This window comes from Aspergillus sclerotioniger (genome assembly GCF_003184525.1).
Source record: "Aspergillus sclerotioniger CBS 115572 chromosome Unknown BO94scaffold_5, whole genome shotgun sequence".
NCBI classification, from domain to species: Eukaryota; Fungi; Ascomycota; class Eurotiomycetes; order Eurotiales; family Aspergillaceae; genus Aspergillus; species Aspergillus sclerotioniger.
Genome location: NW_020290995.1, coordinates 537,624 through 565,090, shown reverse-complemented (window position 1 = coordinate 565,090; position 27,467 = coordinate 537,624). Strand labels below are relative to the sequence as shown.

Genomic DNA, 27,467 nt, shown 5'->3' with positions numbered 1-27,467 from the left:
CTCAGCTGGTCTCCTTTCTGTCTCCTTCGTGCGCGCATCGGCCTTGTTTCATCCGCTCCTGTCTCCAATCCCACGACTATCCCCCCCCCCCCTTACCCTCACCGGTCAACCTCAAACATCCATATCGTTCCGGTTGCTCCACCGACAATTCGCAGCAGTTATTATCTTTTCTCTGCTTTATCGAATCGACTTTCATTTGATCATCCTTCCACCTACTAGCGCTATTTGATCCGTGCGGTCTCACGAGGGGTGCATCATGTCGGCCACCGCGGACTCCAAAGTCGATCCCGCATCCACCGCCCCTAACGACTCAAACCTGAGTTCCCAGCCTCCTGTCATCAACTCTGAGGAGCTTTCTGGTCCTACCTTTCGTGAGAATGCCCAACTGGAGAGCCAGGAGCCCAGTTCGTCGGATGCGAAACCTACAGATGGCGATGATAACATTACGTCAACCCCTGCTCCCAAGCAGATCCCTGTAGACGCTGCTCCATCGGCCAGCGCATCGCCTGAGCATTACGATGAGGCGAAGGCTACGGCGGCTGGCTCGGAGCTACCATCCCAGGGATCAGACGATACCGCCAAAGACGAGGAGGACTCCGGTCCATCCTTGGTAATCACTCTGTTGTTGATAACGGGCTCGCGACACCCATTTAAGATCGATGGGAAATATCTTCGGAAGCGGTCGGTCAATGTGGAAAATCATGATCCATTTGCCATGAGTGTATACACATTGAAGGAATTGATCTGGCGTGAATGGCGTCAAGGTATGCGTGCCGTGGCTAGCACGATTTGAAGATCACGGTGGCTAATGTATGTTGCTTGATAGATTGGGAACCGCGGCCGTCATCGCCCAGCTCCATCCGGCTCATCTCATTCGGCAAGCTACTAGATGATAAGGCCCCATTGTCAGGTATGCTCTCGATCTGTTATGTCCTATCCTCCAGCGTAATGCTGACTACTGCCGTTCAGACTCCAAGTTCAGCCGGGACGCTCCCAACGTAGTCCACATGACCGTGAAGCCCCAAGAAATTGTCGATGAAGAAGACGCAAAGACTTCCAAAAGCCAATACCCACGGGAGCGAGAGTCCAGCGAGCGTAGCCCTGGCTGTCGCTGTATCATTCAATGAGTGGGAGTCGTTATCGCTCAAGGAGACGATAGAATCACATATCAAAGGCGGTCCTCCATGCTGTGCTCTTCAGGAGCCGCCAACATCCCGTTGCCCTTTGCTACTGATGCAAAGGCTAAGCTAGCTTGCCTGTGCCGCTGAAGATTCGACACGAGCCTTCTTCTGGCCCCTTGGAGCGTGCTGCTTCCCCCTGCTGCTCACATTTCTGCTGCATGTGGTTGGCTATCTGACCGTATTGAGATGGCGTTATGAATGGGTTATCTTTACTTTATCAGCCCGATGCATTGACATTTATCCAGTTGCCTGTTCTGCCCAGTGGTCACCGTTTGGCTTGCATAGTTCCATGAGTTGCTTGACGCCGCTCCGATTCCTCTATTTCGTATATACCCTAAGCTGTGTTATCGCTTCCTCCCTCGCTCTGTTGTCTATTGCATTTGTGTCCATATACGGAAGCCTACGTCTGCCCTTGCTCGGTGTTTGTCGTTCCGCTGTTTCTGTTGAGTTAGGGTTGGGACGACCAATTTGCGTTGGCATGGAAGACCCTGGCGGCCCTTCTTGATGTGGCCAGCCAGTTGATTGAATTTACTTTGTGATACAGGGTTTGTGCGACCCACACGTTGATGTCAAATATCTTTCCGCTTTGGTTCGCCGGCGGAAACATAATGTACAAACTGCACATATAGTGTTGTAGCTACGACTGGAAACATAATTGATCTAAAGTATTGAATTGATTGCCGCGAGGGCCTGTATCAAGTAATTTCATGACAAGTGACACTTAGACGAAACCAGTCCACATCCATATCCAGATTTAGTGATCCATACGCAGTCTCTTCTCCATTTCATCGTGGAAAGCAGGCGGTTCACGGAACTCGTTACCTGAGACAGTCAGTTAGCACTCATCCCCAAACAACCCCCATATCCCTCCCCCAAACAACCCCTCTCCAACCCCAAAACCAACTGCCAAAATCCAAAAAACAAAGAAAGAAATAAAGAAAGAAAGAAAGAAAAACATACCCCTAAAAACATCCTCCCACGCAACCTCAGCGTCCCTACCCCCCAGAACCAAAATCTCCTCATGCAGATTCTCCCCACCAGCCGCACCACCCAACAAACCCGGTCTGAACGAACCATCCCGAACAATCTTCAATTCCATTCCGCGACGCACAGGCTCCGCGATCCCGTACGCCCGACGCAGCGATTCCATTTTCAATGCGTCTTGGGTGGCGCGCCATGCCAGGAGACGGGCTTCGAGGGGGTGCGCGGAGGAGGGGATGGCGGTGTTGCTGGAGGGAGGGCCGCGGGCGGCGGGGAGAGTGAGGTTGTCGCGGAGGGTGTCGGGGAGACCGGGGGCTGAGGGAGCGCCTTTTGAGGGGTGGGGGAGGGTGATGGGGTCGTGGGTGGTGGTGTTGGTGGTTTGAGTGGCGTGGGTGGGTGCGGGGGCGATGCGGAGGGACTGGTTTTTTATATCATCGTTAGTATGTAGTATATGGGTTGGCATGGATGTATGAAGAGTTGGGTGGATAGATGGGATGAGGTGGATGGGATAGGATAGGATGGGTTGGGTTAGAGTGAGGGTTAAGTTGGGACGAACCATTGTGCTGGTGTTTGTGAGGTGTATTATTCTGTAAACTGTAGGTTGTGGTGGTTGGTTCGTAAGAGGGTGGGTTATGTAGAAGTAAGTAGTCGATGAAGGTGAGATGGAGATGGAGGTGAAGTCAATAGTAGTCAGTAAAGGTAGCGGCAGCAGTAGCTCTAGCATCTAGGTAGGTAAGGTAGCCCAGCCAGGCTCCCAGGCACGCGCGTCACCGCCAGCTCCTCGTCCTCCGTCCTGTCCTCCGGGACCGCAAACCCACCACCTCCGCAGCCAATCACGTGATATTAATCCTCCCAGGAAATGTTCCTGTTCCCATCCCGGCCTACGCAGAGCATCACCCTCACGCAGCTCCGCCAAAATGTTCTCCTCCCTCGCGCTCCGTACGCTACGGACCCTCGTCCAGCGTCCTACTACCACCATCGGCTTCAAGCGCAACTGCTCCACCACCACCACCAGCATTCCCACCCGCCGACCCTTCCAGCCCGTCCTCCGCACGTCCAAGCCCTCCGTGACGCTCGCCATCCGCCAATTCTCGACTTCGCCGTTCCGCCAAGCAACCTACAACCAAGTCCGGCGCGGGTGTAGAATTGCGCAGAGGGCGCGTCGCTCTCGGTCTCCGGCGCTGATTGGTCGGTCTCAGATGAAGGGCGTTTGTCTGAAGACGGGTATTACGAAACCGAAGAAGCCGAACTCTGGGGAGAGAAAGACGGCCAGAGTTAGGTTGAGTAGCGGGAAGGTGGTTACCGCTTATATTCCTGGTGAAGGTGGGTTTCATTCTTTTCTTTGGTTGGGGGGATGGGGTAATGGATTAGGGGGGGGGGGGGGGGGGTGGATTGGGGCGAAATGAAGGATAGAGTGGATGGTTGGGATGATTGAGGTGAAGTGAAAGGCAAGGCTAACTTGGTATGTGGGTAGGTCACAATATCCAGCAGCACAGTGTTGTCATGGTCCGTGGTGGTCGTGTGCCCGATTGTCCTGGTGTGAAGTACCATTTGGTTAGAGGTGCTATGGATTTGGTAGGTTCTTTTTCTTCTGCCAGTTGTTCTGGTTGGTGTTGGGATGGGATGGGATTGCTGACTCTTGCAGGGTGGTGTTGCCAGCCGGTTGAATAGTCGGTCCAAGTATGGTACCAAGAAGCCCAAGAAGGACTGAGTGAGGATTCACGCTGGTGATGGTGGAGCTTGTTAAGATATGCTGTCGTAATTCTGTTTTATGTATCGTTTACCTTGTTCCTTGACGGATCGTTGTTATCATTAGAAACGGCTATGTACATTTATGAGGCTTTCCGGGCTACAGAGCACGATCCTTCCCATACCCAGTACATCTGCACCGCACCTCGGTACCCTGAAATAACTGAAAGATGAGTACGCCAGCTCGACAATCTTATTAACACATGACACCTGCCGGAAATCAAGAATGGATATAATAACCCGAATATTGTAAGCATATACCGGAACCGTGCACCATGGATGCGTGGAGAATGTCCACCTTCTCCACGCCTAAAGTATCCAATCGACTGTACTTGGTCAAGGTGTCCAGCTCCGCCGTTCTGCTCATGTGAAGTTGCAAAATTTTACTAAAGCCCTCAGGTTTCATTCTCATATCCCTTGGGCTTGGCTATATCGTTAGTTTCGAAGAACCGGGACGTGCCTACATGCTGGTTAGTACTGTGCGCCAACGGAAGGTGGCAACTTACAAGAGTATCCCTTCCAGTCAAAGTTCTCGCTGGGGTTGCAGTGGCATTTCAGGTCCAGCCTCAGCTGCTCGCCAGTCGGGCAGTGGGTAAAGGGGACATGGTAGTATCCGATCTCGTTGAAGAAGTGGATCTGCTCCTTCTTCAGGAGCAGTCCCGCAGCAATGGAGTGCACCGGCGCATCGCCCCACCGCTCGTAGAAGAAGCCGCCGGCGTGGTCGAGCGTCTCGAAGTAGTCAATGTACTCCTTGGACCGCAGCCACTCCAAGCTCCCGATCTCGAAGTTAGACCACTATAGTATTCTTCATTAGTAACCCGACTGACGATCTCGAGGCGCATACTCACAAAGTGGCACTTGTTGTAGGTCTTTCCACCGTCGTCACTGAGGAAACTCATCGAGTTGCCGTTCGCGATATGCTCGGGGTGTTCTTCCATGAACTTCTGCACCGTACCCCACAGGCTCGGAATCGTGTCGTAGTATTCATACAAACTGAGGACGAAGCTGTACTTCTTGTCGTTCTCCTTCACGTAGCGGAAAGGATCGAAGCTGACATCGCAGAAGAGCTCAATGCTGGGCTCCACGCGCCAGTAGTACTCGTAATTCATCATCAACGGATGGCGGAAGAAGAAGCCCGATTCGTAGCGGCACATGTGACGGTAGCTCTCCGAGTCGCCGTAGATGATCTTCTTCTCCCCCATTTCCTGACGCACTTTCTTGGCCTTGTCCTGGTCGATCCACTCGGGATAAGACCAATGCTCCTTGGGGATCACTCCATAGTGAGTATTACCCGACACCAAAGCCGATGTGACCTTCTTGAACTCATCGTCAAACGGCTTGTCATTCAGGAACACCCAGTCGTAGTGGTAGTTGTGATTGAAGCGGTCCTCCACCGTCCGGATGGACTTGGCCATCTCCCAGACATCACTGTTGCGAGCCAAGGTGACAAAGGTAGCGTTCACGCGATCCGTCGAGATGTATTTGCTCGGCCCGCTGGATGATAGGGCATCGCTCTGCGGGGTAGAGGAGGAGGTAGAGGAGTCTTTGTAGGTCGCAGGGTTGAGTTTCGTGCCAATGTTCTCGGGCATGGGAATCGCGCTCCTAGAGATCAGGAAGAAGAGAGCCAACCCCTTGAAGCGGTCAGTAATGCGGAGGGCCACAAAGAGCGACGGCAACTCACCGTAACGGCAAAAAGAAGGTATCGCAGGGGCCCTATAGCCATGATGCTAGACACTGCGCTGTGTCGAAGCGTCGGTGAGAAATGGGAGCAATGGGTGAGCGCGCAGGGCTGAATATAGATGCCTGCTGTGTGGTCTCGGCCACCAAGGAAGATGGACGGTGCAGATCAGGGTTAAACGAATGACGGACAGGTGTGTGAAGATGAGATCCGAACTGGAATCTCTCACTTTGAGGCGGTTGTGACAGGCCGGATGGAAATCCGCCTCCCGATTCTTGGGATCTATCTATGGGCGATCGGTAACGACGATGCAGATAGTGATGGACCCGCGGCGCATAGACGAAGATTAAAGTTAATTCCAGGCCACGCCGCTCGTGCTTCCCCAGGCGTCCTTTTCTTTGGAAGAATCCCAACCGAAGTCTGGAGGATGCAATAAAGTTGAGGAAAATTCAGGAGACGTCGACAAGTGCCGGTCTACAGGAAGGTCAAGGCAGGTAGTAAGATTATTGCGGCATTTGGCCCGGCCTGGGGACGAGGGCGACGCAGCCTCGCCCATTATTATTGGCCGGGCCACGTACGTCGCACCGGTTTTGGCCACCGATGGATGGGTGGGATTCAAAGGAAATGAGACATCCTGTTGCTGAAGGACCCTCGGTCTCTACGGAAAAGCCTTATGGGGACGGCATGACGTTGAGGAGGCTGCGATCGAAGCTGTCTGTTCTTCAGGCCTGGGGCACACTGCGACTCCTGGGCGACGATCCATCCTGCCTTGGGTTCGGTCCAGGGGACACTGAGAAGCCACATTTCCCTAATCCCTTAAGACTTGAGAGGGATCTAGATACTTGCTGCGGGGCTGGATGAGATCTCCCAGCACGGTGCTTTACATCTTATTTAGTATGTAGGTACTAGGTAGTAGTTGAAACTTGAAACCCGACTCGGATGACAGGCCTTGATGGAGTTACCCCTTATTATTCTACCTACTTTTACTAGTACAATTATCTCCATTGTTATTTGTCGGAATTCGAATTGGAGGAGGCAACAAGTCCCTCCCGATGAGGTAAGCACGGACGGCCAAGCTCTGTATTGCTGCCTCAGGCCCTCAGTGCCAGCAGCACCACTAAGCCGAAAGCCACCTAGGCGGGTGATATCAGACCGGCTCTGAACTTCATCCCGCACTACCCAATTATGCCGCGGTGCTAATTCTCGCCCTCGTCCTCTTCACTACCCCACCCCTCCCCCGAAGATGTCCTTCTTCGGCTTCAATACCGCCCTACCTAGGGATCGAGCTCCTCCGATTGAAACTCGGGGCATCTTCGACACCCCTGACCCGTTCGCCGAAGTTGCCCGCGCCCGAGCAGAAGGCTACCAAGGCGGCGAAGATGACGACGTGTAAGACTTCTTCCCCCCCCCCCCCCCATGGTTACAATCCACCAATTAGACCGCGCTTGTGAGCATTTAGCTAACCCGCGGGTCTTTTCATTAATATAGGATTGATTTTGAAGATACTTACGATGGTCTGGGAGACCAGCTCGACGACGACCAAGATGCGTTCAATGACGACACGTTTGGTGGTGGTGGTGGCGGCGTCGACCCTGGCCCTGTCGGAAAGGATTTCGATTTCTTCGGGAGAACCGCTCAGGTCGCCGACGTGATCGGAGAGGAGCAGATCCGCTACAGTCTACAGCAACCTGGTGCACCCGCTGGCGCCTCTGCGACTGCGACGCAAGCCACTGTCGATACGGCTCTGCCAAGCGCTGCGGCCCAGAAGCCCAAACGCACCGGCTATGAGAAGTACCAGGACCCGGGCTATATCCCCGACCTCCAGGCCAAGTCTAGCGTCTGGGGCATGCCCAAGAAACCGGAGCCACAGCCGCAGCCGCAGCCGGTGTCGCAGTCGCAGTCGCAGTTGCAGCTACAACAGCTGCAGCAGCTGCAGTTGCAACATCAGCTCACACCTCAGATGGTATCGCAGGCGAAGAAGATGCTGAGCTTAGAGGAGGTGGAAGCGCAGCTGCGCAGACAAGGTCCGGGTTCAATCCCTACCCAGCTCCCATTGCCGCACCCGTATTCGATGCCAGAACTGGCTCAGCCGCTTCAGCGTGCACAGATGCCGCCGCTTCCCGAAGGCTTCGCACAGTTGCCGCCGGAGATCCTACAGGCCCAGCTCGCCAAGGGTGTCGCGCACGCAGTACAGCATCAGCCAACAATGGTCCCGGAGCCGTACCCGCTTCCGGCGCACCCTCCGAACATGCCGATACATCTTCTGCAGAATGCCAACCTGCCGCCTCAGCATATGGTGCCGCCTCAGCGTCAGGCGATGTCGCCGGCAGCTCAGCGACCTCAACTGCAGCAACAGCAGCAGCAGCCCATACCCCAGGCTCCTCGTGGTAACAACGCTCAACTGCCAGTGATAACCAACTCCCAGCAGTTGATGCATTTGACCGAAGAGCAGCGTATCGCGTACTTGATGGAAGATGCTAAGCGTGCGAAGCGCAATCATAAGATCTTCCTCCTGTCCAAGGGTAACGGACTGATGACCCCGCAAGACAAGAATTTCATCACGCGAATCCAACTACAGCAGCTCGTCGCAGCCGCCGGGAGTGTTACGGACTCGGATTCGGAAGCTGTCTTGGCCGAGGATTTCTACTATCAGGTCTACAGCCAAATCCGTGGGGCCCCACGCCAACACCCACACCAACCTCTCGGACACTTTGCGCAGACATACCTTCTTCAGACAGGCAACAGGATTGGAGGCCATGGATCTCGCCGGCAGTTTCAGAGCGCCGACAACCACATGCAGAGAATGCAGCAGCAGGTCCAGCGTGCGGTGGAGGCCGCTAAGCAAAAGCCCAAGAACAAGCAGCTTATTATCGAAGGCAGCTTGGGCAAGATCTCCTTCAGCAACGCCAAAACACCAAAGCCTATGCTTAATATCAAGCGCCCTGAGAGCTCTGAAGGTACCAAGACGGTGAAGAAGCCACACACCGACCTGAGCGTCAGTGACCGCAAGTCCGTTCTGACCAACCTTGAGAGTGTCTATAGCACCCTGATGGAGATGGAAGACATGGAGCGCACGATGCCTCCCCCGCCTGATGAGAACGACGCGGAGGCGATTCAGAAGCACATGGAATGGAGACAGAATATCCGCTCGCTCAATCAGAAGCTGTGGCGAGAACTCCGGGTCATGGAGCCCATTGTTCCCAACACCAACACTCCCCATCCGTTCATTGCTTTCCTCTCTTACGCAAAGGGCAAAAAGGCCATCCCTCGTATCTTCCGCCACATTGATCAGGAACAGCGTGTCACCATCCTTACTATGATTGTCGTTCACTTGGATTCCTTGGATGTCGTCCGGCGCGCACAGCCCGTGCCCGGAGAAACCCAGCCCTCTCTGGCGGTTCGGGAAGCCATCGATCTTTTCTCCCAGGCTGTCATGCCCAGTCTTCTGGGTTACGTCAATGAGGCGCCATTCAACATCATCATTGGGCTGTTGGGGCTTGTTATTGCGCAGACTCAGGTTCATATGATCTCTAAGACCCGTATTGGGCTTGGAATCTTAACCATGCTTCTCAGTCGTGCCGAGATTGTGAAGGAAGCTGGACAGGCTACCGAGCGGGACTGGCAACAGTGGGTTGAAAAGTTCAACGTGTTGTTTGACACCCTCGAGCCCAGCTTCGGCGATATCTTCCCTAGCTCGATCAACGCTGGCGACGACATGTATGTATGGCAGTTTCTGGCTGCAGTTGGCATAGGAGCCAGCCCCGAACAACAGCAGCGCTTGGTTATTGCAGTCAAGTAAGTTTAGCCTTCGTCCACTTGTTGTGCTTAGATGCTAACCATATTACAGGGACCGGGTGATGGAGACGGTGACCTACAGCAAGACGCTTCCTGCCGACATGGCCAGCCAGCGCCTTGGCAACGTTAATCTCTTCATGAGGGCTATTGGCCTGGATGTTGAACTTCTAGGTTAAGAATCGACCGAATGAGGAGGCACTTCTTTAGCTGGCCAAGTCCAAAGTTCCCAGGACATGCTCTAGACCTGTCCACGTGTCGTTTGGGGCCAGTTCGAGATTGATCCCCAATCGATCTTAATCCACCGGGGTCCATCATGACAGGGTCTGTCCGCTGATCTCCGTGCGGATTTGCTTAGCAGAGTTGGCCTATATCAAAATCGACGCCTGGTAAACGGGTGCTCGGGGGTAGACATCTGGCTGAAAATTCAGTTGATCTTCTGAGACGAAGCTGAGGGGTGACGGCATGCGATTGCAACCGAATAATGGCACTGGCGAGTGAGCCGGGTGCAACTAGTGATGTCTATTTATTCATCACCATGATCTTTATGCTCGTCCCACGACATGTTTGGTGGGGCTGTTTATAGTGATGTCTTCTAGCTATGTGTTCATGTGTTCTTTTAATCTTATTTCATTTATTGCTCGAATAGCCCATCCCTGCAACTGGTGGGGTGGGAGCCAAGCCAACTACCCCTGGCAAATCTCTTCTACCATGAGGGCATTGTACACTCCTACCTCCAAGCTTAAAGCGATCATGCTTAATTACTGTCATACATGCATATCTGAATCCTGAACCAATACGAACTTAACAAACGTTATTCGCAAAGCCGCAGGTTGTCAGACTTTGGCACTTCTGTTCTAGACCAGGCTGATCACATGACCCTTTTGTTTATATTGTCTCCTCCCCTCTCCTCCCCTCCTCCCTCTCCCCTCATGTGACGTCTGCTCCACCTTGGCACCTACTCCACCTACTTGGGAGTCATCCTCCTGTCACCTTGATCTACCGGTCCTCCGGCCGCCGAGGGATAGTCTAGTAGGTGAGCTATAGCCCCCAGGAACATCGGAAGCCCAAGGCTGAATCGGTTAATACTGTGGCGGTATGACACCTAGTCGGTTGGGAGATGCAATCCAACGAGACCTATAAAATTCCAAATATTATACTTTCTCGGCCGATCCCAAAAGGACCGGATATTTAGCTGGCTCGGAGTCTGATCATCACCAGTCAAGCGCCATTCACCGATGCACCCCGGCCCACCCGTGCCAGCCAACTATGTGGCGGCTCCGCCAGTAGTGCACGCGCTGCTCCGTCCCCTTAGGCACGCTCCCGCGGGTTCTTTCAGCTCGAGAGTCAACCTAGTTAGCAGACATACGAGTTGACACGACTCGTTCGACTCAAGCCCATCAGCACTAATGCAGTCGCTATGTGACTGCGAAGCACAGCAATGGCTCTATTGGGACTTGTCACTTATTCCATCCATTCAGGGACCCCTGCGCGGCCAACAAAGGAGTTTCTGGGCGGCTACCTACCTTCGATAAGCCTCGGACCAGCCTATCAGGCAGAAAAAAAGATGAACATGTTCACGCATTTGGAGGCATGGCCAAAATATGCAATAACTGAGCTGTCAGTTGAGCCATGTCAGGAGAGATGAGGGTCTTGGTTAAAAGACATAATATAATCTATCAAGCTGGATTATAAAGGGCTATGTTGACCCTCCTCTTTCAGAGATTTAGATGGACGACCACCGACTATTTCTGAATCTCACGCAATTCCCTTTCAATACCCTTCTTGCGGTCCCTCCTTGGCCGCTGCCAGGTTCTGATAGGCATGATCACCCTAGAACTCCTGGTGTGGCTGCTCATCGTCCTTCTCACCGGCTACATTACATACCAAGCTTGGCTTCATCCACTTGCCCCCTATCCGGGCCCATTCGTCGCCAAATTGACCAACCTCTACTCGGTTGTGCACGCCATACGCGGTGACCGCCACGATGATCTTTACCGTCTACATCAGCGCTACGGGCCTATTGTGCGGATCGGCCCGCAGCGCCTATCCATTCTCGACGCGAAGGCATTGGAGTGTATCTATGGCTTCCAAGCTAATGTTCAAAAGTCCCAGTATTACGATGTCTTCTACAGCGTGAATATATTCAGCGCAATTAACCGCAGCGTGCATTCCCGCAAGCGTCGCGTCATGTCTCAGGCCTTTTCCAATCAGGCACTGCGTGGCATGGAGCCTCACATACTATCAGCTATCAAAGACTGGTGCGCTGCTCTAGGTGATAAACATCCTGATGAACAGGCGCAAGTGCCATCTTCCAGTCCTGGCGCCTGGTCGCAGCCCAAGGATATGGTGCACTGGAGCTCCTGCGTCGTATTCGATGCCTTGGGGGAGATCTGCTTTGGGAAGACATTCAACACCTCCCTAAGCGACACCAACCACTTTTTCTTCCCGATGATGGCCTTGAACGTCCGAATCATGAACATCTGCGGGCAGATGCCCATCTTGCGTCATCTAGGGTTTGAGAAGTACCTTCGCAGCGGCAGCGTCGCGGACCGCAAGCGACAGATCGGCTTTTCCCAGAAACAGCTGCGGAGTCGGCTAGCGGCTGAGCCCACCCAGCGGCGAGATATTATCTACTACCTGCGGCGGGCACGCGATCCGGAGACCAAGCAGGGCTATTCAGAAACAGAACTGATGTCAGAGGTTATCATGTTGCTGGGAGCTGGTGGGTTCTCTCTCTTCCTTCCTCCCGCCAAAGTCTGGTTTCTCTGGCCGGAGAGCTGACAAATGTCACCTTTAGGTAACGACACAACCAATTCCGCTTTGACTGCCACCTTTTACTTCCTCGCCCATCATCCAGCTATTCTCGCCCGCCTGAGCGCGGAAATCCGTGCCGGATTCTCTACACCAGATGCGATTGTTGCCGGTCCCCAATTGGCGCAGATAGCCTACCTCCGCGCCTGCATTGACGAAAGTATGCGCCTATGTCCGCCGGTTCCCACGGACCTGCCTCGGAAAGTCCTCTCGGGTGGACTCCAGGTTGGAAAGTGGCATTTTCCGGCTGGCACGGTGGTCGCGGTTCCTACGTATGCCTTGCATCACAGCAAAGAGTACTTTGATTGTCCATTCGTGTATGATCCGAGTCGGTGGCTGTTGCGCGGCAGCGACGGCACTCGGGACGGTGAGGGCGTCAGTGCCGAAGTGCTAAGTCGGCAGCGACAGGCGTTTGTGCCGTTCAGTCTAGGCCCGCGGGGGTGCATTGCGCGGAATGTGGCTATGCTGGAATTGGAGGTGAGTATCGCCCGTGTGTTGTGGTCGTATGATATGCGACTGGCGCCGGGGACGGAGCGACTGGGCGTTGGCCGCGAAGGAGAGTATAAGATAGAGGATAACTTCGCCGTCGGAAAGGAGGGCCCCGTGCTGCAATTTCGGACCCGTCAGAAATAGGTTTTCCCTGGAGCTCTCACAAAAGGATATCCATGCACCCAGCCCTATCAAGCGTCCCATGTTCTGCCGAGCTCGGGGCAGGAATGGCTCTAAATAAATGTTCCTGAAAGCAAGCAAACTCTCTTCTTCTATATTTTGATTCTTTGAATGGGTAGTCGTATGTCATACGTGGTTTATTGTCCGAGTGTTTGTCTACAGTTTCATCTTCTTTGACTGAGATTGACGAGGAGGCCTCAGCACCTTGAACCACTCGTCCGTTAGGACCAGATGGTCCCGCTTCGACATCAACTGTCTCTTCTCCTTCCATTCCTTCTCGGCCACCCGATACCGTTCCATCTCGGTCTCTAACCACGCCGCACATGTTTCGGCAGACCGTCCAACATCCTGGAACGGAAACAGATGCCCCAGTCCAGACATGATCACTTCCTTAACTCGCGCCTGGGCTACGCCACCGCTTCCTCCAACACCGCACCCACAGGTCCTGATCCCCTCGCGCATCTCATCAAGCCTGAGATACGTTTTCGCGCCCAATACCCAGAGACACGAGGGCCGGAGGGTGGGGAGTCGATAGTAAGTACTTGGCGCCTCCGGCCGATACATCGGGGTGGAAACGACTTCGGTGTCCAGGTCCGCATGCGTGGTGCGATCGATTTCCATTCGGCCTTCTACGATTCGGGACGAGAAATTCTGTCGAATCTGGGCTATCACGTCGTGGTATTTGGTTGTGGTTAAGGTAACTGGGGAGTCGACTTGGTTAGTAGTGGTGTCGTTCGCCGCATGCACGCCGGGGTGCAAAGGGGTAGGGAGATCGCGGAAGGCGTATTTAATCATGCGCTCTGCGCAGCGGGGATCCCAGGATTTCGTGAGTGTGCGGTGTGCCTGAGCTGCTGCTGCGCGGTTGGGCCAGACATCTTGTCGCCAGAGACTGAAGTTGATTGTTCCGGTGGGATCGGTGCCGAAGCCCATCGGGGGTAGGCTGGTTTGGATGACGGGATCGAGAAGAAGAACGGTGGTGAAGAGGCGGGGGTGGATATATGCCAGGTTCGTTCTGTCGATCAATCGTGTCAGCAAGAGATAATGGTGCTTGCATACTGGAAAGACGGAGCACAAACATAATGTTTCCACCATAACTGTGGCCGATGCCAACCAGTGGACGGGGCATGTGATTCCGGAAATGGTTGATCAACAGCAGAAGGTCGCGCGAATGATCTGTCCACGAACCTGGAAAGGTTATATTATGCCGTGTCCTTCCATCCTTGTACAGCCAGGTACCTACAGTCGGTGCTGAGCTTGTCCTCGTTCAGAACGCCGCTAACGCCCATGTTGGTGCAGTCAGCGATCCAGATGCTTCGAATGTGGAAACGGTGCCGAGTTGACTGCTCCAGGAGTTCATCCCACAGCGGCTCATACAATTCCTATTCCAGATTAGTGAGGAGCACACCTCGGAGCTGACTACCCATCACTCGCCTTATATAGGGACGCACCATGGGCGGCTATAATTGTCATGGCATCATCAGGGATGGGCTCCGTTTGGTGCTTGGGGGTATATTGCTTGACGTGTAACTGCAGCACGTCTTCCTGATTCACTGTGCTCCCCGGGTACTCCCGGATATGGCAGCTAGGGACGACATGCTCAGTGATGTTAAAGTGTTCGTCAGACATGGTAAGCGGGTGTAGATTGTGGGGTGTGATGGGGTTGATATTTGATTGATTTAGTAGCAGGATGAAGGGGAACGAGGAACAGAGAGGGGAAGAAAGACGACAATAAGGCTGAAGGTAGGCCCGGTGGAGGCATCAGTCCTGTTCTCCGTCTACCCGGTGCTTGCTTCTTTCAGCCTTGCATTGGTACGCATGGAATCGGCGGTTATCGGACCCGACTTAGGGCATGGCCGTCTTCCGAAAGACAATCAAATCCTTCGAGCCAGCTGATGCAAGACCGCCCCGTCTGCCAGTTGGTCGCGCAGAAGATTCGATGAAGAGAAACCACGTAAGTAGACCAAAACCCTGTTGACTACTGGTGTAGAAGGATGGAAGATGTCCCAACGGACATAGGTAGTCGTTTAGTTCGACATTGTAGCCTATCACAAGGCTCAAGCACCCAATTCCGATGACCCCACCGTTCTGGTTTAGATCAGATGAACAGGATCGATCCCAAATAGATGAGTCCCACCAACTCAAGACACGGGACGAGGTCCGCTACTGCTGCACCATCAGCCAGCCATCCCGCAGGCCCTTCGGCGTTGTGTGAGAGAGGGGCGGGGGGTAGACCACTCTCGAAGATCCGCCGGCTGGCATCGGATCTCGGAGATACAGACGCAAGAGGTCAGACCCACCCTCACCCCGTATGCTCTCAAGGATTCGAAAACTAGAGCATGCTCCTATGCGGTTCTGGAACTTTCAGGCTATCGGTATAGCTTGAGCAGGATGATACAAATTTTGCTGTGATTGTTTTACTGATCAGCTTAAGGAAAGACCGAATCAAGAACTGTGTCTTGTTCCGGAATTGGCTCCCTAGTCATGGGATAGCTCCAGCATCCCTGGACGATGCTACAAGTGTGGTAAGCATCATCAGTTCATTCCTCATGTGCTATCTCTGGGTCTCGCTTTAGCGGCTTGAAAGTCCGTCATGTCCATTGGACTCATGCTTCAAAGAAGTATCAACAACATGGATAAGAAGGGTAAAGATGAAGGCTTTGGCAAGAGCAGATAGCAATGAATATCTCCGATATGTTATTAAATAAGCATGGCCACATGGTTTTCTTTGGAATGTGGGTGTATACATGTGACTTTGATATCTTTCAATATACTTGCGAAGGAGGTATGCTCAGCGTTCCAAGATCGAAGAATCACGGATTTCAATGCCACATTTGCAAGATCTGGAAACCTTTTTTGCTTGAACCTCTGCTCTCTTTCGTCTCCAGACAGAGTATGGTAGGGCAAATGGCCTGTTGCCATCTCATACAACGCCGAGCCGTAATTCGATATATCCTCTTGCAAAGCTTGCGGCGTCACGAATAAATCGTTGAATGAGCTCGTAAAATCACCAACTTTGAGGTTCATATGTTGGTCTAGGAAGAAATTCGTGCAATTGATATCACCATGGCAGATCTCATTGGCGTGAATAAATTGCAGTGCTTCGACCGCCTGTTGCGCCCAACGGACCAAAGTCGAAGTAGAAATTGGGTGTTGGGAGGCTCGCAGAACTTGTCGCACTGGACCGAGCTCAGCATACTCTAACAGAATGCCGTGGCTCGTGCTGCCGTGATAATTTAAAAGTGATGATGGGCGGGAGTGCGATGATAGCTCCAAAAGCTCATAGAACTCCTTCTCCCGATTACAGCGGGCGCATTCGTCTTCGTCCCCGAGGGAGAACTTTATGATATATTTGGTATTGGGGTCTAACGCTGCCATCCCGCTGGTTCCACATCCCTTGACGTCCTGTAGGCCAATGCCAGGGGGGAAGGAAAAGTTGCCTGTGGCACCCATGAGTGAGTCAGATGATAGAAGGCAATCGGACAGATGGGTTGATCTGTTGGACTGAAGTATAGAATGAGAAAAAAGAGGATGGTAGGGGTGTGGTTGGTTCTTAAAGATCTAAATAGGCGGTGTTGGTGACCGTACGGTACCGGGTGCCGGGAGGCCATGCCGGAAATAAAGCAGAACATAAGTGAAGCTCTATCATTCATCTTCATTCTTCATCCTATATCAATGTCAAGTAACCTCATGTTGAGAGAATCCCTCTACCCAGATATCTATCCTTCGATACTGGTCCGACTACTATGAGCCACTGCCGCCCCTACACGCCATCATGCAGGCCCTTCTCGGCAGTTGATTGGCAACTGATATGGAATGCATCATGCATCACCCTCGACTCCGCGGGAGAATGGTCTTCCCCCGCTCCCAATTCGACGTAGCCCGACGAATTTTGCTGTGTCTCGCTATGACTTGACTTCTACCGGACAAGCTTACTGGTCCGGTACCAAGAGTCCGGACCATCAGGTCATTCTGCATCTGTTATTGTCCGGGTGAGAGCTACTGCATCGCCCTCAATCAGTGGGTGATCTGCATACCTCGTTACTTCCCCTCTTTTCAATGTCAGCACTAAAAGCTATCACGGCGGGTGGCCTTATTAGCTGGTCGTTATATATACTCCGTGGCACCTTGACAAAACAATTCGTCATAGGTCCTACTTCCCAACTGCATTCATCTGCTTTGACACTTCATTGTGACTGCTATGATGATTCTGGAATTGACCCACGTCGGGCTAGCCCTCGCTGGCATAGCGACCTTTTACGTCTCTCGGACCTTCTATCGTCTCTACTTCCACCCCCTCTCCGGAATACCCGGTCCCAAGCTCACCGCGATCACACGTCTATACGAGTTCTACTACGATGTCATCTGCAATGGCAAGTTTCTATTTCAGATTGAGAAAATGCATCAGCAATACGGTAGGTAAAGATATATCAGCAGCCAGCGGAAGCTTGGCTAAGCTATCCCTCCAGGCCCTATTGTTCGCATCAACCCCCGTGAAGTCCATATCATCGACCCATCCTTCTATGACGAGATATATGCCTCTAGCAGCCGGAAGCGTGACAGGGACCATGATGCTTACGATGCATTTACGCTCCCCTATTCCATGATTGGGACTATAGGCCATGAACACCACCGCTTTCGACGAAGTATATTAAATGACTTCTTTTCCAAGCGATCCGTGCTTGCATTGTCCGGCATGGTCGAAGAGCGGGTGATGAAGCTAATGCAGCGTTTTGAGAGAATTTACGAGGATCGAAGCGTAGTAAATTTAAGCAATGCGTTTGCCGCGTTGACTTCGGACGTGATCACCTACTACTGCTATGGAAAACGCTGGGGCTTCATCGAGGATGAAGGTTTCCGCAGCGAAATCCATAAAAGCAACGAAGAAAATGCCTCGCATTGCCATTTCGACCGCTTCTTCCCGTTCGTGCCGGAAGTAGTGCGCAGGATCCCGCTGCAGGTACTGGCCCTGCTCCTTCCAAGCAAGGCCGCAGCGTTCGAGTTCCAGGCAGCCATCTTACAGACTATCACTACGAACATGCAAGATAAGCCCGATGTGTCGACCAAGGAAAACCGTACCATCTTCAAGAAGTTGACCGACCCCAGCTTACCCGCTGAGGAAAGGGCTCTGCGTCGCATTCAGGACGAAGTATTCACGCTTCTTGGTGCGGGTACAGAAACGACGGCCAGCACCTTGATGGTCATGATCTACCATGTGTCCCAGGATGAGGGCATTCGAGACAAGCTGCGGAGTGAGCTGAAGCAGATTATGCCCACGCCTACAGGCGTAGTAACATGGACGGAATTGGAGAAGCTACCGTACTTGGTATGTCATACAAGCCTGTGGCTTGGAGCATTTTCGGCTAACTTGGGCTTCTAGACCGCAGTTGTAAATGAATCCTTACGCTTGTCCTATGGGGTCATTATGCGACTTCCTCGCGTGGCACCAACCGAGGCTCTGCGGTACAAGAACTATGTCATTCCAGCAGGGGTACGTGTACCTTGGCCTCCTTCAGTCACAAGCTAAGCATGGATAGACGCCGATGAGCACCTCCACCTACTTTGTCCACCGCGACCCAGCCATCTTTCCGGAGCCGGACAGGTTCGACCCAGAGAGGTGGATCAGGGCTACGGAAAGGAGGGAGAACTTGACGCGGTACCTGGTGTCGTTCATGAGGGGAAGCCGAGCTTGCCTGGGGATGAAGTTAGTCTTGCCTAGCCTGTATCCGTTTCTCTGCTAATGGTCTCGTAGTCTGGCATATATTGAGCTATATCTGACGATTGCGCATCTAATACGCCGATTCGATTTCACATTGCACAACACCAACCCAGAGGACGTGCGCATCACAAGGGATAGAATCATCCCATGCACTGAGAGGGGGATGCTGCGGGTCTATGCGAGAGTGACGGGTATGATGGAGGAGTGACCCATGGTAGGTGTCTGGATCTGAGTTTCTGGATAATTGAGCCGAAGGGTTGAGCATGCAAAGCAACAGTTGGAGATTCACGTAGGGCTCTCAGCTTTGACACTTCGTTAAGAACTCTTTTTGTGGATACGATCATCCTGCAGGATTCATAACCATGTCGGCAATCGAGTCGCGACTCTAGGGAACAAATGAACCCTATCCAGCTAGAACCTCGATCTATATTCGAAGTTGAATTAAAAAGGAAAAGAAAAAGAAAGGAAAGGTCGTGCCCGGGTTCGAACCGGGGTTGTCGGAACATCTGTAGTACAGAGTACTCAAAATCCGAAGGGATAACCACTACCCCACACAACCGGATGCGGATATTTAAGATTCGGATATTATGGCACATTAACCATGGTTTCTTTAGTCCGCTGTCTACGGCATACCGATGTGGGATTACCCCGAAGGATTCAACACTCTATCGCAATAATCCAAACGCATTTTGAGATACAAGTACTACGAAATCACCCAGCTTTTCAGAATTCCCACATACTATTGGGAGCTGCCATACCATGCCATGCCACGCCATATTCCAAGCCCTGCCTACCTCTACAATAATCGAGGTCTACGCCACCAAATGCAGTGGGGAACCAACAGACCACCAGTTCGGCACGGGGTACACACAAGCCTACCTCTTGCTATTTGATACTACCCGGGCTCCCCTGAGCGCAGCTCCCTGCGCACATGCACCACACAACCAACCTAGTGACTAACGGCGCTCTGTATATGGGATATAAATTAACCGCGGAAATTGCCAGTCGAGAACAATGGCGGAATGACAGGTACGAGCAACGATTGGACCCTTGGATCGGGCTGGCCGGTCCACCACGCCAGTGGACCAGTCGACCCGCCCCAGCAAATTGAGCATTGGGAGAAACGGGGAACTGGGGAGAGTGTGATTGGCGGTTACAGGGTGGGTTTCCCTCGGGCCGCCCATGTTTCAGCTTCAGACAAGGCCACTTATTAGCCGGGGGGGAGGGGGGGGGGGGGGGGGAAATGGGCTCGTTGATGACGACGATGACAATCTTATGGTTGACTGACTGTCGATAGTGTCTAATGGATGACTCTGGAAGGAAGCGGGTAATAAGAATTTTAAAGAGAGGGTGAGCATAACTCCGTGCTTTACTCCGACTGGATGGAGGGAACTGGGCAGGCCGGGTTGGGATGCTTGCAGGTGCAGGTCCTGCCTGCATGCACCTATCCTGCGGCTGTGAGACTGAAAAGTCTCAAGAGAGTGGTGGTGGTAGTGGTACACCGTACTGTCGAGGGAGTCCAGACTGGGTAATTAAGTCGAAGAAGATCGACTGGTGGGCAGGTTGTTTACGTAGACTGTCTTGGGCGATCAGCAGTTGCGGAGAGGGAAAGGGGGGGAGGTGGATGCCGACGGAGTGAGTGAGCAGAACGGACGATGGTGAATCTGGTGATGTTACTGACTGACTCGGGGTATCTTACGAGTTCCGGTACCTGGCCATCCCACCTTCCCACCTCAGAATTGCCCCTCCGCCTCTTGTCTTCTTCTTCCCCACCCTCCACCCAATCGCGTCCGCCCCTTAAATATCCCGTCCTCCGCCCAAATCCCCCCATTTCATTTGGCTCATCTCACCTTTTTATCTCCCACTCCTCCACGCCCTCCTCTCCCTCTCTTCCTCCCCTCCTCCCCTCGTTACCACATTCGCATCTTCCCATCATGCCTTCCGGATCAGTTCTCGTCACAGGGTAAGTTCGAAGCCGATACTCCCTCCTCGTCCTCAACTCACTAGCTAACCCCGCAATTCCCCTCCACCAGTGGAACGGGCTACATTGGCTCTTTCACCACCCTCGCCCTGCTCGAGGCGGGTTATAATGTCGTCGTCGCTGACAACCTCTACAACTCCTCTCCCGAGGCTCTGAAGCGCATTGAGTTGATCTGCGGCAAGAAGGCCGAGTTTGCTCAGCTGGATGTCACCGATGAGGCCGCCTTCGACCGCGTCTTCGAGGCCCACCCCGACATCGACAGCGTCATCCACTTTGCTGCCCTGAAGGTGCGCTCTGCTTGTGCAGTGAGCTGAATTCTCGCGACTGACATGTGCATCATCCAGGCTGTCGGAGAGTCCGGTGAGAAGCCTCTGGACTACTACCACGTCAACGTCTACGGCACCATCTGCCTCCTGCGTTCCATGGTCCGCCACAATGTTACCAACATCGTCTTCTCCAGCTCGGCTACCGTCTACGGCGATGCCACCCGCTTCCCCAACATGATCCCCATCCCCGAGGAGTGCCCTCTGGGCCCCACCAACCCCTACGGTAACACCAAGTTCGCCGTCGAGACCGCCATCACCGACGTTATCAACGCTCAGCGCAACAACGCCATCAAGGCCGGCAAGGAGGACGAGGCCCAGAAGTGGAACGGTGCGCTGCTCCGTTATTTCAACCCCGCTGGTGCCCACCCCAGTGGTATCATGGGCGAGGACCCCCAGGGCGTCCCCTACAACCTGCTTCCCCTTCTGGCCCAGGTGGCTACCGGCAAGCGCGAGAAGCTGCTTGTCTTCGGAGATGGTAAGTCTGCAGTCTGCAGTAAGGTAGGATCAGTAACTGACCGTGCTAGACTATGCCTCCCACGACGGAACCGCCATCCGGGACTACATTCACATCCTCGACCTGGCTGACGGCCACTTGAAGGCTCTCAACTACCTGCGCGCGAACAACCCCGGAGTCCGTGCCTGGAACTTGGGTACCGGTAGGGGCAGCACTGTGTACGAGATGGTCCGTGCCTTCTCGACGGCCGTGGGCCGGGACCTCCCCTACGAGGTGGCTCCCCGCCGTGCGGGTGACGTGCTCAACCTGACCTCCAACCCCACGCGTGCCAACAACGAGCTCGGCTGGAAGGCCGAGCGTACCCTCGAGCAAGCCTGCGAAGACCTCTGGCTGTGGACACACAACAACCCCCAGGGCTACCGCCAGCAGCCTCCGGCGGAGCTGTTGGAGAAGCTTCAGAAATAAGTAATAATGACCTGCCTCGATTAGAATTCCTTGCTGGAAGAAGGCAACATCGCATGGATAGAGACGATTGGGCCTTGTTAATTGGATGAGACGAATTTCCTTGTATGATCATTGCTCTTGCGAGCCGTCTGTATCTAGAGCATAAAGCTAGTGAATGATGTCTTGCTTAGATATACCTTTTTTTCCATGACTGATGCTGTACAATCTATTTGCCCTTGCGGCTTCTCCGCGACCCGGGCGTGGGTTCTTTGGCGGATGCCTTGGGCTGGCCCTGTTTCTCGGCCTGTTCCTTTTCCTTGGCCTCGAGGGCGCGGCGCACGGCCGACTCCTTCTCCTTGACTTCAATCAGCTTCTCACTGAACTGCCACAGCAGCTTACCGGCCTCTTCATCCTTGACCTCCCTCCGAGCCACATCGACCTCCTTGCACTCCTTGATCAACCAGCCGCCCTCCCCTTGACCAAACCGCGCCTCCATAGCCGCATATAAGATACTCTGCGCACCTTGCTCGGGCGACTTGAGCACCAACCACCACAACGGCCAAGTAATCAAATAGACCAGCAACCCCCACAGCGAACCCCCAGTCATCCACCGCCGATTTCCCGGCGTGCGACTAAACCCAGGATCCACCATAATCACCCTCGCACTGGGCGGCTGTCCATCCGGTCTCTTGAACGCATTGAGATGTTTCTGAAACGATTGCGCAAACACCATCAACGACAACTTACTCAACCCATACAAACTAACCCCCTTCTTGACCTTCTTCGGCTTTTCCCTCTGCAACTTTCCATTCTTCATCACCACCCGTCTCCCCCCATTCCCCTCTCCCCCTTCCACCCCACCCGCAGACGCAGAAGCAGAAGCGCTAGCCGTAGCAACCATCGCCTCCTCCACGAGCCTCAAATCAAACCTCGCCCCAATATAACTCGAACACGTCGCAAAAATCACCCTCACATCCCTATGCGCCGGCTGGACCCTCAACGCGGGGGACAAAATACTCAACAGATGGAAATTCCCCAGATAATTCACCATCCATTCCTCGTCCAGGCCGTCCACCGTTAATTGTTGTTTCCGGGATACCGGGGGGTTGGTGTTTCCGCAGAGGATTATCATGTCGAGGCGGCGGGGAGGCACATTATCGATCCATTTCGTGGCGAAGGTTCGGATGCTGTGTAACGAGGAGAGATCTACTTGTTCGGCGTAGATCATCTGGTTGTTGGTTTTTTGGCGTAGGTCGTCGATGTATTCGACTAGGAAGATGTCGGAGGGGGAGTGTTGGGTGAGAAGGATGATTTGGGCGCCGCGCGAGGCGAGGGAGTGCACGACGCTGGCGCCGATGCCGGATGTGCCGCCCTGGGAATTATTGTTTTAGTTCATGGGGAGGATTATGGGGGAGGGGGGAAGTACAGTAACCATCACGACTTTGGAATGCATCACTCGCTCGGAGGTGTTACGAGCACCCCCGAAATAATACTTCAGGGCCGCGAGGAGTATTGCCCAGGGGACGACTTTGAGGATTGTCCATAGGTAGGGGATGGAGGAGAAGCCCTCAGTTATGCCTTGGGTAAGGATGGGGATGGGCATTTTGAATGAAGGAGTGTATTGAGTGAAGCGAGTAATAAACAGAGGAAAGAAAGAAAGGAATGGATGGATGAATGACGGGGAGAAGAAGACGGAGAAGGAGTTAGGTACGTAATTACGTACGCCAACTTCCGTCCCGGAGGTGTCTGTCTGTCTTGTCTTAGTCGCCGATCTCCCGCCACTTCAATGCTTTCCCTCCTTCTCCTCTTTCTCTAATTATAATTCTATCGCCTCGCGCCTGGGATAGCGTTGTGCACCATGCCCCCCACAACTCCCTACCGACCACCCCAAGAACATAATGAAAACGAACTCGAAGACGAAGACGAGTACTTCCTCCCCTTACAAGACCAGCGCGTCTTCGGCGCCGGGATCCGTCGCAAGCGCGTTCCCTTCGTGCGGTCCTCTGAACATGAACTCTCCACTACCAATACCACTACCACTACCTCCCTGGTATCATCTGGATCAGAGTCTACGTCGGCTGGAAAAAGTATAGCGGATCGGTACCTGTCGATTGTTTTGGCGGGGACACCACAACCACAACCACAATCACAGACACAGAGAGACTCAGAGTCGCAATCGCAATCACAACATACCCAACCAGCCCCAAGCACCTCCCCAGAAACAAAAACAGAAATGTGCCCCATCTGCAACCTCCCGATCCACTCCTCCACAGAAGAAAGAACAACCCCCCACAACCACCCCCACGAAGCAACCCTAAGCCACCAACTCAGTCTCCCGCATTCCCACCCCCCCTCACATCTCGATCGCACGCGCCCTGGACTACGCTATCTCGCTGCCTATGGTTGGGATCCTGATAAACGAGTTGGTCTTGGGGCGCCTGGTCGGGAGGGTATACGGGAGCCGGTGAAGGGGAAGGTGAAAGAGGATACGGTGGGGTTGGGGGCTGTTGTGCCGGATGTTAAAGATAAGGGGATGGGGAAGGGGAGGGTGGAGAAGAAGTTGAATGCGAAGGAGGTGAGGAAGAGGCAGATGGCAGAGAGGAGGAAGGGGGAGAAAATGAGGGAGATGTTTTTTAGGAGTGAGGAGGTGTTGAAGTATTTTGGGGAGGAGTGATTGGTTTAGTATGTATGGATGGGAGGAGGTTTTTTATGATACCCCGGTTAATGATAAATGTTGGTTATTATGGTGCTTGCGATGGTACATGTTACTACATACACAGAAGATACCAGATACCAGATACCCTAGATTAGAACTGTTGGCAGTGCTTGCCGACAAACGACTGGGTATCACAGTCGCCGATTTGCAGCGTTGCAGCATTGCCTGCCCGTCGATTGGAGATGTTCGCCGTGGTGACCAGGTTAAATATGGCATAACCTGAATCACCGGAAGAAGTGGTGTCGCTTCTTTTCTTTCTTCTCTTTCTCCTTCTTTTCCTTCTTCTTCTCCTTCTCATCCTTCTCCTTGACTGGCGCTCCGTTAGCTTTGCCATTCGGCCCCAAAGACATCGCCGCCAGCGCGGATACCGGCGCCGGCGGGTTCAGATGCGGCACCGGGTTTGGCTTCTTCACCGGCGCTGGTGCCGGTGGAGGCTCCCGCTCAAACAAATGTGCCGGCGCCGTCGGCTTGGGTCGTTCTGCCGGGATGTCGAGTCGTCGCTTGTCCACGCTGAGGTCGCCCACCTGGCGCAGGAACAGACCCGGAGACAGCATGTGGGACGTGGCCAGAAATACGTCCTTGCCATATGTCTGCGACATCTCGTAGCAGGTGCGCGCCTCTCCGTACGTAGCACCTCCCGCCATGAACACAATAATCCGCTGTCGGGGCTGCTCGCCCGTCGTCCGGGTTCGCGCCCATGTCGGCTTGGCACTGCGCAGCGAGGCCTGCGACGCACTGTCTTGTTGGCCCGGGGCATCGTTATCCGCGTGAGGGCGAGTGAACGGGAAAACCCCCGCATCTAGTGTCCCGCGAACCAACTCCTCCAAGATCAACTTGAGGTTCAGGTCGTAGCGCGACAATCCGTCCTCTTCGTCGATCGGCCCGGACGGAGGCTTCCGGGTGAACAACGGCTGCACTGGCGGCTTATCATCCTTCAGGGGCTTCTCCACGCGCGCACCCAGCAGGTCAAGGTTGGACACAATTTCACCGTCCTGCGGTGGGAGTTGCGCATGCGCCATGAGCTTCCGGATGTCACCCGCGAGGATGCCTCCCCGGTATATAATGTAAAGTAACAGGAGTCGCAGTCGCTCCGGCTGCTTGATCGCGTCGTCGTCCAACAATTGCACGATCTGGGAAGCCAGGTTCTTTGCCTTCTTGTAGTTCTCGTCCAGGCCAGTGGCAAGGCATTGTTCAACCGCGCTGACTTCAAGGAGCTTGTGGTCCTGAAAGTACTTCATACACTCTTGCGCCATGTTGAGGTGCAATGTGTAGGCATCTCTCCCCTGTTGGAACTCCGTCAGGCCCGCCAGCATGTCCTTGATGGTGTTCACATTCGCCTTGTCGTTGCTACGCGCCGTTAGTGTGGCAGATGAACAGGGCACGATGTCACTTACTCTTCCGCAAATTGAGGGTTGGCCGCCCGGAACTTGGCAAAGTCTTCACCTAGCTTGCCGAGCACGTCCTTCATATGCATATGCCGGTACTCGACCCACACATTGTCTTGTTCGTTGATCTCCATATCCTTAATTTCCTCCTTGGGGCTGCCCTCATTGATGACGGTTTTGTACGTGACCTTGTCGCCATCGCTGATCGGTAGCAGATCGTGCACCATGGTTTGATAGGTAAATTCATGGAGCAGAGGTGCGACCAGGTCCATGGAACGATCCACGACCAAAAGCACTCCGCGCGGTCTGGGCGATGGAGGAGGAAAGTCGCGCTGGAATTGCGCAAACTGATCCAGCTCATTCTGGACGAACCGCGCCAAGTGCGAGCACAACACGCTGGCCTCGTGGGTCGGGGTTCGGGGCCGATAGTATCGAATCACGGGGTACTCTCCTAAGCTCGCGCAGAGCGACACAATCTCAAGTCCATGTCAATATCAATCCAACCATCCCGGATTGCTGTCTCACCTTCTGTGCAAGCCCCTCCAAGTGTGTGCGGATCAGATGGTTGCAACCAGGGTGGAACAACACTGGGAAACTCCACGGGTCTCGGAAGGTCACCAGCCGCGACTCCCTCGGGAAGTAGTCGGCATTCATGATCTGAAAGTTGGCGATCTGCTCGCGGGCCATCTCGGACCGGTCCAATCTAGCGCGTTGCTGTGGATCGAGGACTGCGAACATTGTCAGCACCGATAGCGGCCGCTGGGGAGGCAGGTGCCCGACATGATGTCCAAACCAACCACGCTTTCCGGTATCTCTTCCTCTCAAAGTCCGCCATGATACAGTCGACTATGTGTGGAAGAGGCGAGAGGATGTACAACGCATCCATGGTGGGATTGGGTGAGCGCCGATGCTCGATCTGCTCGACATCTTGCGGGGGGGGCGATTAGCGCTGGGGCACGGGGACGGTGAGGATCAAGAGACTCACTGGTGACATTGAGGTTGAGAATGTCATCCTCACTGACGGCATTGTCGATTAGCTTCCGACTGGTCTCGTCCACGACCAAGACCTTCCACTGTAGGCATCCGATGTTAGTTCCGCCGTGGGGTGAAACGGGGCGGGGGTTGACGGTAAGGAAAAGGGATGGAGGGGAAGCAATCGCACCTCATTACCGGCCGCATAACGGATCGTGTTCAGGATGACTAGAACGCGAGTGTCAATATTACAAGGTCCGGGGCAAGAAACCGTAACTTCACTTACGATCATGCTGAATGTTGAGGATTGAGGAGCTCATTGTGGCTGACCGGCAGCCCTCACGGGGGCATAGACTCTGGACTCACGATGCTGGAGGGGGAGAGGCGGAACGGCAGGGGGGAACAGAAGATAAGGCTCGGTCAAAGCCAGCGACGGGGGCAATGGAGAACAATGATCAGGGGCAGCCGGGGAGGAGCAGGGCACCAGCGATGCGGGCAGTCTTTCTTTTTGAAACGTAAGTCAAGGCTCAGGATATCCCCGAGACTGAGACAGACCGACCCTCTGCGGGACCCTCATTCATCGGGGCCGACGAGATACTACCACCTCCA

General features: G+C 53.8%; 13 protein-coding genes and 1 non-coding gene across 14 annotated transcripts; 7 read left to right on the top strand and 7 right to left on the bottom strand.

Moving 5' to 3' along the window:
- The first annotated feature begins 100 nt into the window (after positions 1-100).
- Positions 101-1,299, top strand: BO94DRAFT_318342 (uncharacterized protein). Its single transcript, XM_025606890.1, has 3 exons — positions 101-764; positions 827-910; positions 970-1,299. The coding sequence occupies exons 1-3, from the start codon at positions 257-259 to the stop codon at positions 1,125-1,127; spliced, it is 750 nt and encodes a 249-aa protein (XP_025470832.1). The 5' UTR covers positions 101-256; the 3' UTR covers positions 1,128-1,299.
- Positions 1,300-1,838: 539 nt separating this feature from the next.
- BO94DRAFT_572592 (proteasome maturation protein) lies at positions 1,839-2,883 on the bottom strand. The gene is made up of 3 exons (XM_025614930.1): positions 2,719-2,883; positions 2,142-2,580; positions 1,839-2,003 (listed from the first exon to the last, which is right to left on the bottom strand). The coding sequence occupies exons 1-3, from the start codon at positions 2,719-2,721 to the stop codon at positions 1,936-1,938; spliced, it is 510 nt and encodes a 169-aa protein (XP_025470831.1). The 5' UTR covers positions 2,722-2,883; the 3' UTR covers positions 1,839-1,935.
- Positions 2,884-3,048: 165 nt separating this feature from the next.
- On the top strand, positions 3,049-4,139 carry BO94DRAFT_532028 (mitochondrial 37S ribosomal protein uS12m). Its single transcript, XM_025611032.1, has 3 exons — positions 3,049-3,485; positions 3,637-3,737; positions 3,808-4,139. The coding sequence occupies exons 1-3, from the start codon at positions 3,080-3,082 to the stop codon at positions 3,871-3,873; spliced, it is 573 nt and encodes a 190-aa protein (XP_025470830.1). The 5' UTR covers positions 3,049-3,079; the 3' UTR covers positions 3,874-4,139.
- BO94DRAFT_318331 (glycosyltransferase family 15 protein) lies at positions 4,070-5,738 on the bottom strand. Its single transcript, XM_025606889.1, has 4 exons — positions 5,593-5,738; positions 4,760-5,542; positions 4,418-4,706; positions 4,070-4,371 (listed from the first exon to the last, which is right to left on the bottom strand). Exons 1-4 carry the CDS (start codon positions 5,632-5,634, stop codon positions 4,307-4,309), a joined length of 1,179 nt encoding a protein of 392 aa, XP_025470829.1. The 5' UTR covers positions 5,635-5,738; the 3' UTR covers positions 4,070-4,306.
- A 1,028-nt stretch (positions 5,739-6,766) lies between these two features.
- On the top strand, positions 6,767-9,765 carry BO94DRAFT_318205 (deadenylation-dependent mRNA-decapping factor PAT1). The gene is made up of 3 exons (XM_025606887.1): positions 6,767-6,978; positions 7,078-9,384; positions 9,437-9,765. Exons 1-3 carry the CDS (start codon positions 6,833-6,835, stop codon positions 9,558-9,560), a joined length of 2,577 nt encoding a protein of 858 aa, XP_025470828.1. The 5' UTR covers positions 6,767-6,832; the 3' UTR covers positions 9,561-9,765.
- Positions 9,766-11,117: 1,352 nt separating this feature from the next.
- Positions 11,118-12,909, top strand: BO94DRAFT_318208 (cytochrome P450). Its single transcript, XM_025606888.1, has 2 exons — positions 11,118-12,106; positions 12,182-12,909. Exons 1-2 carry the CDS (start codon positions 11,206-11,208, stop codon positions 12,826-12,828), a joined length of 1,548 nt encoding a protein of 515 aa, XP_025470827.1. The 5' UTR covers positions 11,118-11,205; the 3' UTR covers positions 12,829-12,909.
- Positions 12,910-13,020: 111 nt separating this feature from the next.
- BO94DRAFT_532025 (uncharacterized protein) lies at positions 13,021-14,004 on the bottom strand (the record flags this gene model as incomplete). The annotated part of the gene is made up of 2 exons (XM_025611031.1): positions 13,941-14,004; positions 13,021-13,876 (listed from the first exon to the last, which is right to left on the bottom strand). Exons 1-2 carry the CDS (start codon positions 13,988-13,990, stop codon positions 13,021-13,023), a joined length of 906 nt encoding a protein of 301 aa, XP_025470826.1. The 5' UTR covers positions 13,991-14,004.
- A 1,557-nt stretch (positions 14,005-15,561) lies between these two features.
- Positions 15,562-16,314, bottom strand: BO94DRAFT_572586 (kinase-like protein; the record flags this gene model as incomplete). Its single annotated transcript, XM_025614929.1, has 1 exon — positions 15,562-16,314. One exon carries the CDS (start codon positions 16,312-16,314, stop codon positions 15,562-15,564), a length of 753 nt encoding a protein of 250 aa, XP_025470825.1.
- A 725-nt stretch (positions 16,315-17,039) lies between these two features.
- On the top strand, positions 17,040-18,944 carry BO94DRAFT_510171 (cytochrome P450). The gene is made up of 5 exons (XM_025609724.1): positions 17,040-17,276; positions 17,331-18,187; positions 18,242-18,352; positions 18,399-18,565; positions 18,614-18,944. Exons 1-5 carry the CDS (start codon positions 17,063-17,065, stop codon positions 18,786-18,788), a joined length of 1,524 nt encoding a protein of 507 aa, XP_025470824.1. The 5' UTR covers positions 17,040-17,062; the 3' UTR covers positions 18,789-18,944.
- A 104-nt stretch (positions 18,945-19,048) lies between these two features.
- BO94DRAFT_t88 lies at positions 19,049-19,139 on the bottom strand. The gene has a single exon. It is a non-coding gene; the product is annotated as a tRNA-Gln (tRNA).
- A 1,257-nt stretch (positions 19,140-20,396) lies between these two features.
- On the top strand, positions 20,397-21,977 carry BO94DRAFT_532021 (NAD-dependent epimerase/dehydratase family protein). Its single transcript, XM_025611030.1, has 4 exons — positions 20,397-20,543; positions 20,614-20,848; positions 20,906-21,362; positions 21,412-21,977. Exons 1-4 carry the CDS (start codon positions 20,515-20,517, stop codon positions 21,804-21,806), a joined length of 1,116 nt encoding a protein of 371 aa, XP_025470823.1. The 5' UTR covers positions 20,397-20,514; the 3' UTR covers positions 21,807-21,977.
- Positions 21,891-23,484, bottom strand: BO94DRAFT_510164 (putative oxidoreductase). The gene is made up of 3 exons (XM_025609723.1): positions 23,212-23,484; positions 22,699-23,157; positions 21,891-22,587 (listed from the first exon to the last, which is right to left on the bottom strand). Exons 1-3 carry the CDS (start codon positions 23,386-23,388, stop codon positions 22,012-22,014), a joined length of 1,212 nt encoding a protein of 403 aa, XP_025470822.1. The 5' UTR covers positions 23,389-23,484; the 3' UTR covers positions 21,891-22,011.
- A 213-nt stretch (positions 23,485-23,697) lies between these two features.
- Positions 23,698-24,453, top strand: BO94DRAFT_422080 (putative G-patch domain protein; the record flags this gene model as incomplete). The annotated part of the gene is made up of 1 exon (XM_025607411.1): positions 23,698-24,453. A coding segment is annotated over one exon (756 nt), but the record flags the coding sequence as incomplete, so codon positions are not given.
- A 50-nt stretch (positions 24,454-24,503) lies between these two features.
- On the bottom strand, positions 24,504-27,425 carry BO94DRAFT_532019 (Sec1 family protein). The gene is made up of 7 exons (XM_025611029.1): positions 27,145-27,425; positions 27,049-27,086; positions 26,872-26,959; positions 26,667-26,813; positions 26,412-26,614; positions 25,896-26,362; positions 24,504-25,848 (listed from the first exon to the last, which is right to left on the bottom strand). The coding sequence occupies exons 1-7, from the start codon at positions 27,176-27,178 to the stop codon at positions 24,726-24,728; spliced, it is 2,100 nt and encodes a 699-aa protein (XP_025470820.1). The 5' UTR covers positions 27,179-27,425; the 3' UTR covers positions 24,504-24,725.
- Between the last annotated feature and the right edge of the window lie 42 nt (positions 27,426-27,467).

Coding starts and splice junctions, on each gene's coding strand:
- BO94DRAFT_318342 (XM_025606890.1), top strand. CDS start 257: ATGTCGGCCACCGCGGACTCCAAAGTCGATCCCGCATCCACCGCCCCT. Junction 765..826: donor CTGGCGTGAATGGCGTCAAG/GTATGCGTGCCG, acceptor GTTGCTTGATAG/ATTGGGAACCGCGGCCGTCA. Junction 911..969: donor TGATAAGGCCCCATTGTCAG/GTATGCTCTCGA, acceptor ACTGCCGTTCAG/ACTCCAAGTTCAGCCGGGAC.
- BO94DRAFT_572592 (XM_025614930.1), bottom strand. Junction 2,004..2,141: donor GTGGGAGGATGTTTTTAGGG/GTATGTTTTTCT, acceptor TGACTGTCTCAG/GTAACGAGTTCCGTGAACCG.
- BO94DRAFT_532028 (XM_025611032.1), top strand. CDS start 3,080: ATGTTCTCCTCCCTCGCGCTCCGTACGCTACGGACCCTCGTCCAGCGT. Junction 3,486..3,636: donor CGCTTATATTCCTGGTGAAG/GTGGGTTTCATT, acceptor GTATGTGGGTAG/GTCACAATATCCAGCAGCAC. Junction 3,738..3,807: donor TTAGAGGTGCTATGGATTTG/GTAGGTTCTTTT, acceptor TGACTCTTGCAG/GGTGGTGTTGCCAGCCGGTT.
- BO94DRAFT_318331 (XM_025606889.1), bottom strand. CDS start 5,634: ATGGCTATAGGGCCCCTGCGATACCTTCTTTTTGCCGTTACG. Junction 5,543..5,592: donor ACCTTCTTTTTGCCGTTACG/GTGAGTTGCCGT, acceptor GACCGCTTCAAG/GGGTTGGCTCTCTTCTTCCT. Junction 4,372..4,417: donor TGACTGGAAGGGATACTCTT/GTAAGTTGCCAC, acceptor ACCAGCATGTAG/GCACGTCCCGGTTCTTCGAA.
- BO94DRAFT_318205 (XM_025606887.1), top strand. CDS start 6,833: ATGTCCTTCTTCGGCTTCAATACCGCCCTACCTAGGGATCGAGCTCCT. Junction 6,979..7,077: donor GGCGGCGAAGATGACGACGT/GTAAGACTTCTT, acceptor TCATTAATATAG/GATTGATTTTGAAGATACTT. Junction 9,385..9,436: donor CGCTTGGTTATTGCAGTCAA/GTAAGTTTAGCC, acceptor ACCATATTACAG/GGACCGGGTGATGGAGACGG.
- BO94DRAFT_318208 (XM_025606888.1), top strand. CDS start 11,206: ATGATCACCCTAGAACTCCTGGTGTGGCTGCTCATCGTCCTTCTCACC. Junction 12,107..12,181: donor TATCATGTTGCTGGGAGCTG/GTGGGTTCTCTC, acceptor TGTCACCTTTAG/GTAACGACACAACCAATTCC.
- BO94DRAFT_510171 (XM_025609724.1), top strand. CDS start 17,063: ATGATGATTCTGGAATTGACCCACGTCGGGCTAGCCCTCGCTGGCATA. Junction 17,277..17,330: donor GAAAATGCATCAGCAATACG/GTAGGTAAAGAT, acceptor CTATCCCTCCAG/GCCCTATTGTTCGCATCAAC. Junction 18,188..18,241: donor TGGAGAAGCTACCGTACTTG/GTATGTCATACA, acceptor TTGGGCTTCTAG/ACCGCAGTTGTAAATGAATC.
- BO94DRAFT_532021 (XM_025611030.1), top strand. CDS start 20,515: ATGCCTTCCGGATCAGTTCTCGTCACAGG. Junction 20,544..20,613: donor GGATCAGTTCTCGTCACAGG/GTAAGTTCGAAG, acceptor CCCCTCCACCAG/TGGAACGGGCTACATTGGCT. Junction 21,363..21,411: donor GCTGCTTGTCTTCGGAGATG/GTAAGTCTGCAG, acceptor TGACCGTGCTAG/ACTATGCCTCCCACGACGGA.
- BO94DRAFT_510164 (XM_025609723.1), bottom strand. CDS start 23,388: ATGCCCATCCCCATCCTTACCCAAGGCATAACTGAGGGCTTCTCCTCC. Junction 23,158..23,211: donor CCAAAGTCGTGATGGTTACT/GTACTTCCCCCC, acceptor AATAATTCCCAG/GGCGGCACATCCGGCATCGG. Junction 22,588..22,698: donor CGAGGTTTGATTTGAGGCTC/GTGGAGGAGGCG, acceptor AAGAATGGAAAG/TTGCAGAGGGAAAAGCCGAA.
- BO94DRAFT_532019 (XM_025611029.1), bottom strand. CDS start 27,178: ATGAGCTCCTCAATCCTCAACATTCAGCATGATC. Junction 26,615..26,666: donor GTGGTTGGTTTGGACATCAT/GTCGGGCACCTG, acceptor CAATGTTCGCAG/TCCTCGATCCACAGCAACGC. Junction 26,363..26,411: donor TGGAGGGGCTTGCACAGAAG/GTGAGACAGCAA, acceptor CATGGACTTGAG/ATTGTGTCGCTCTGCGCGAG.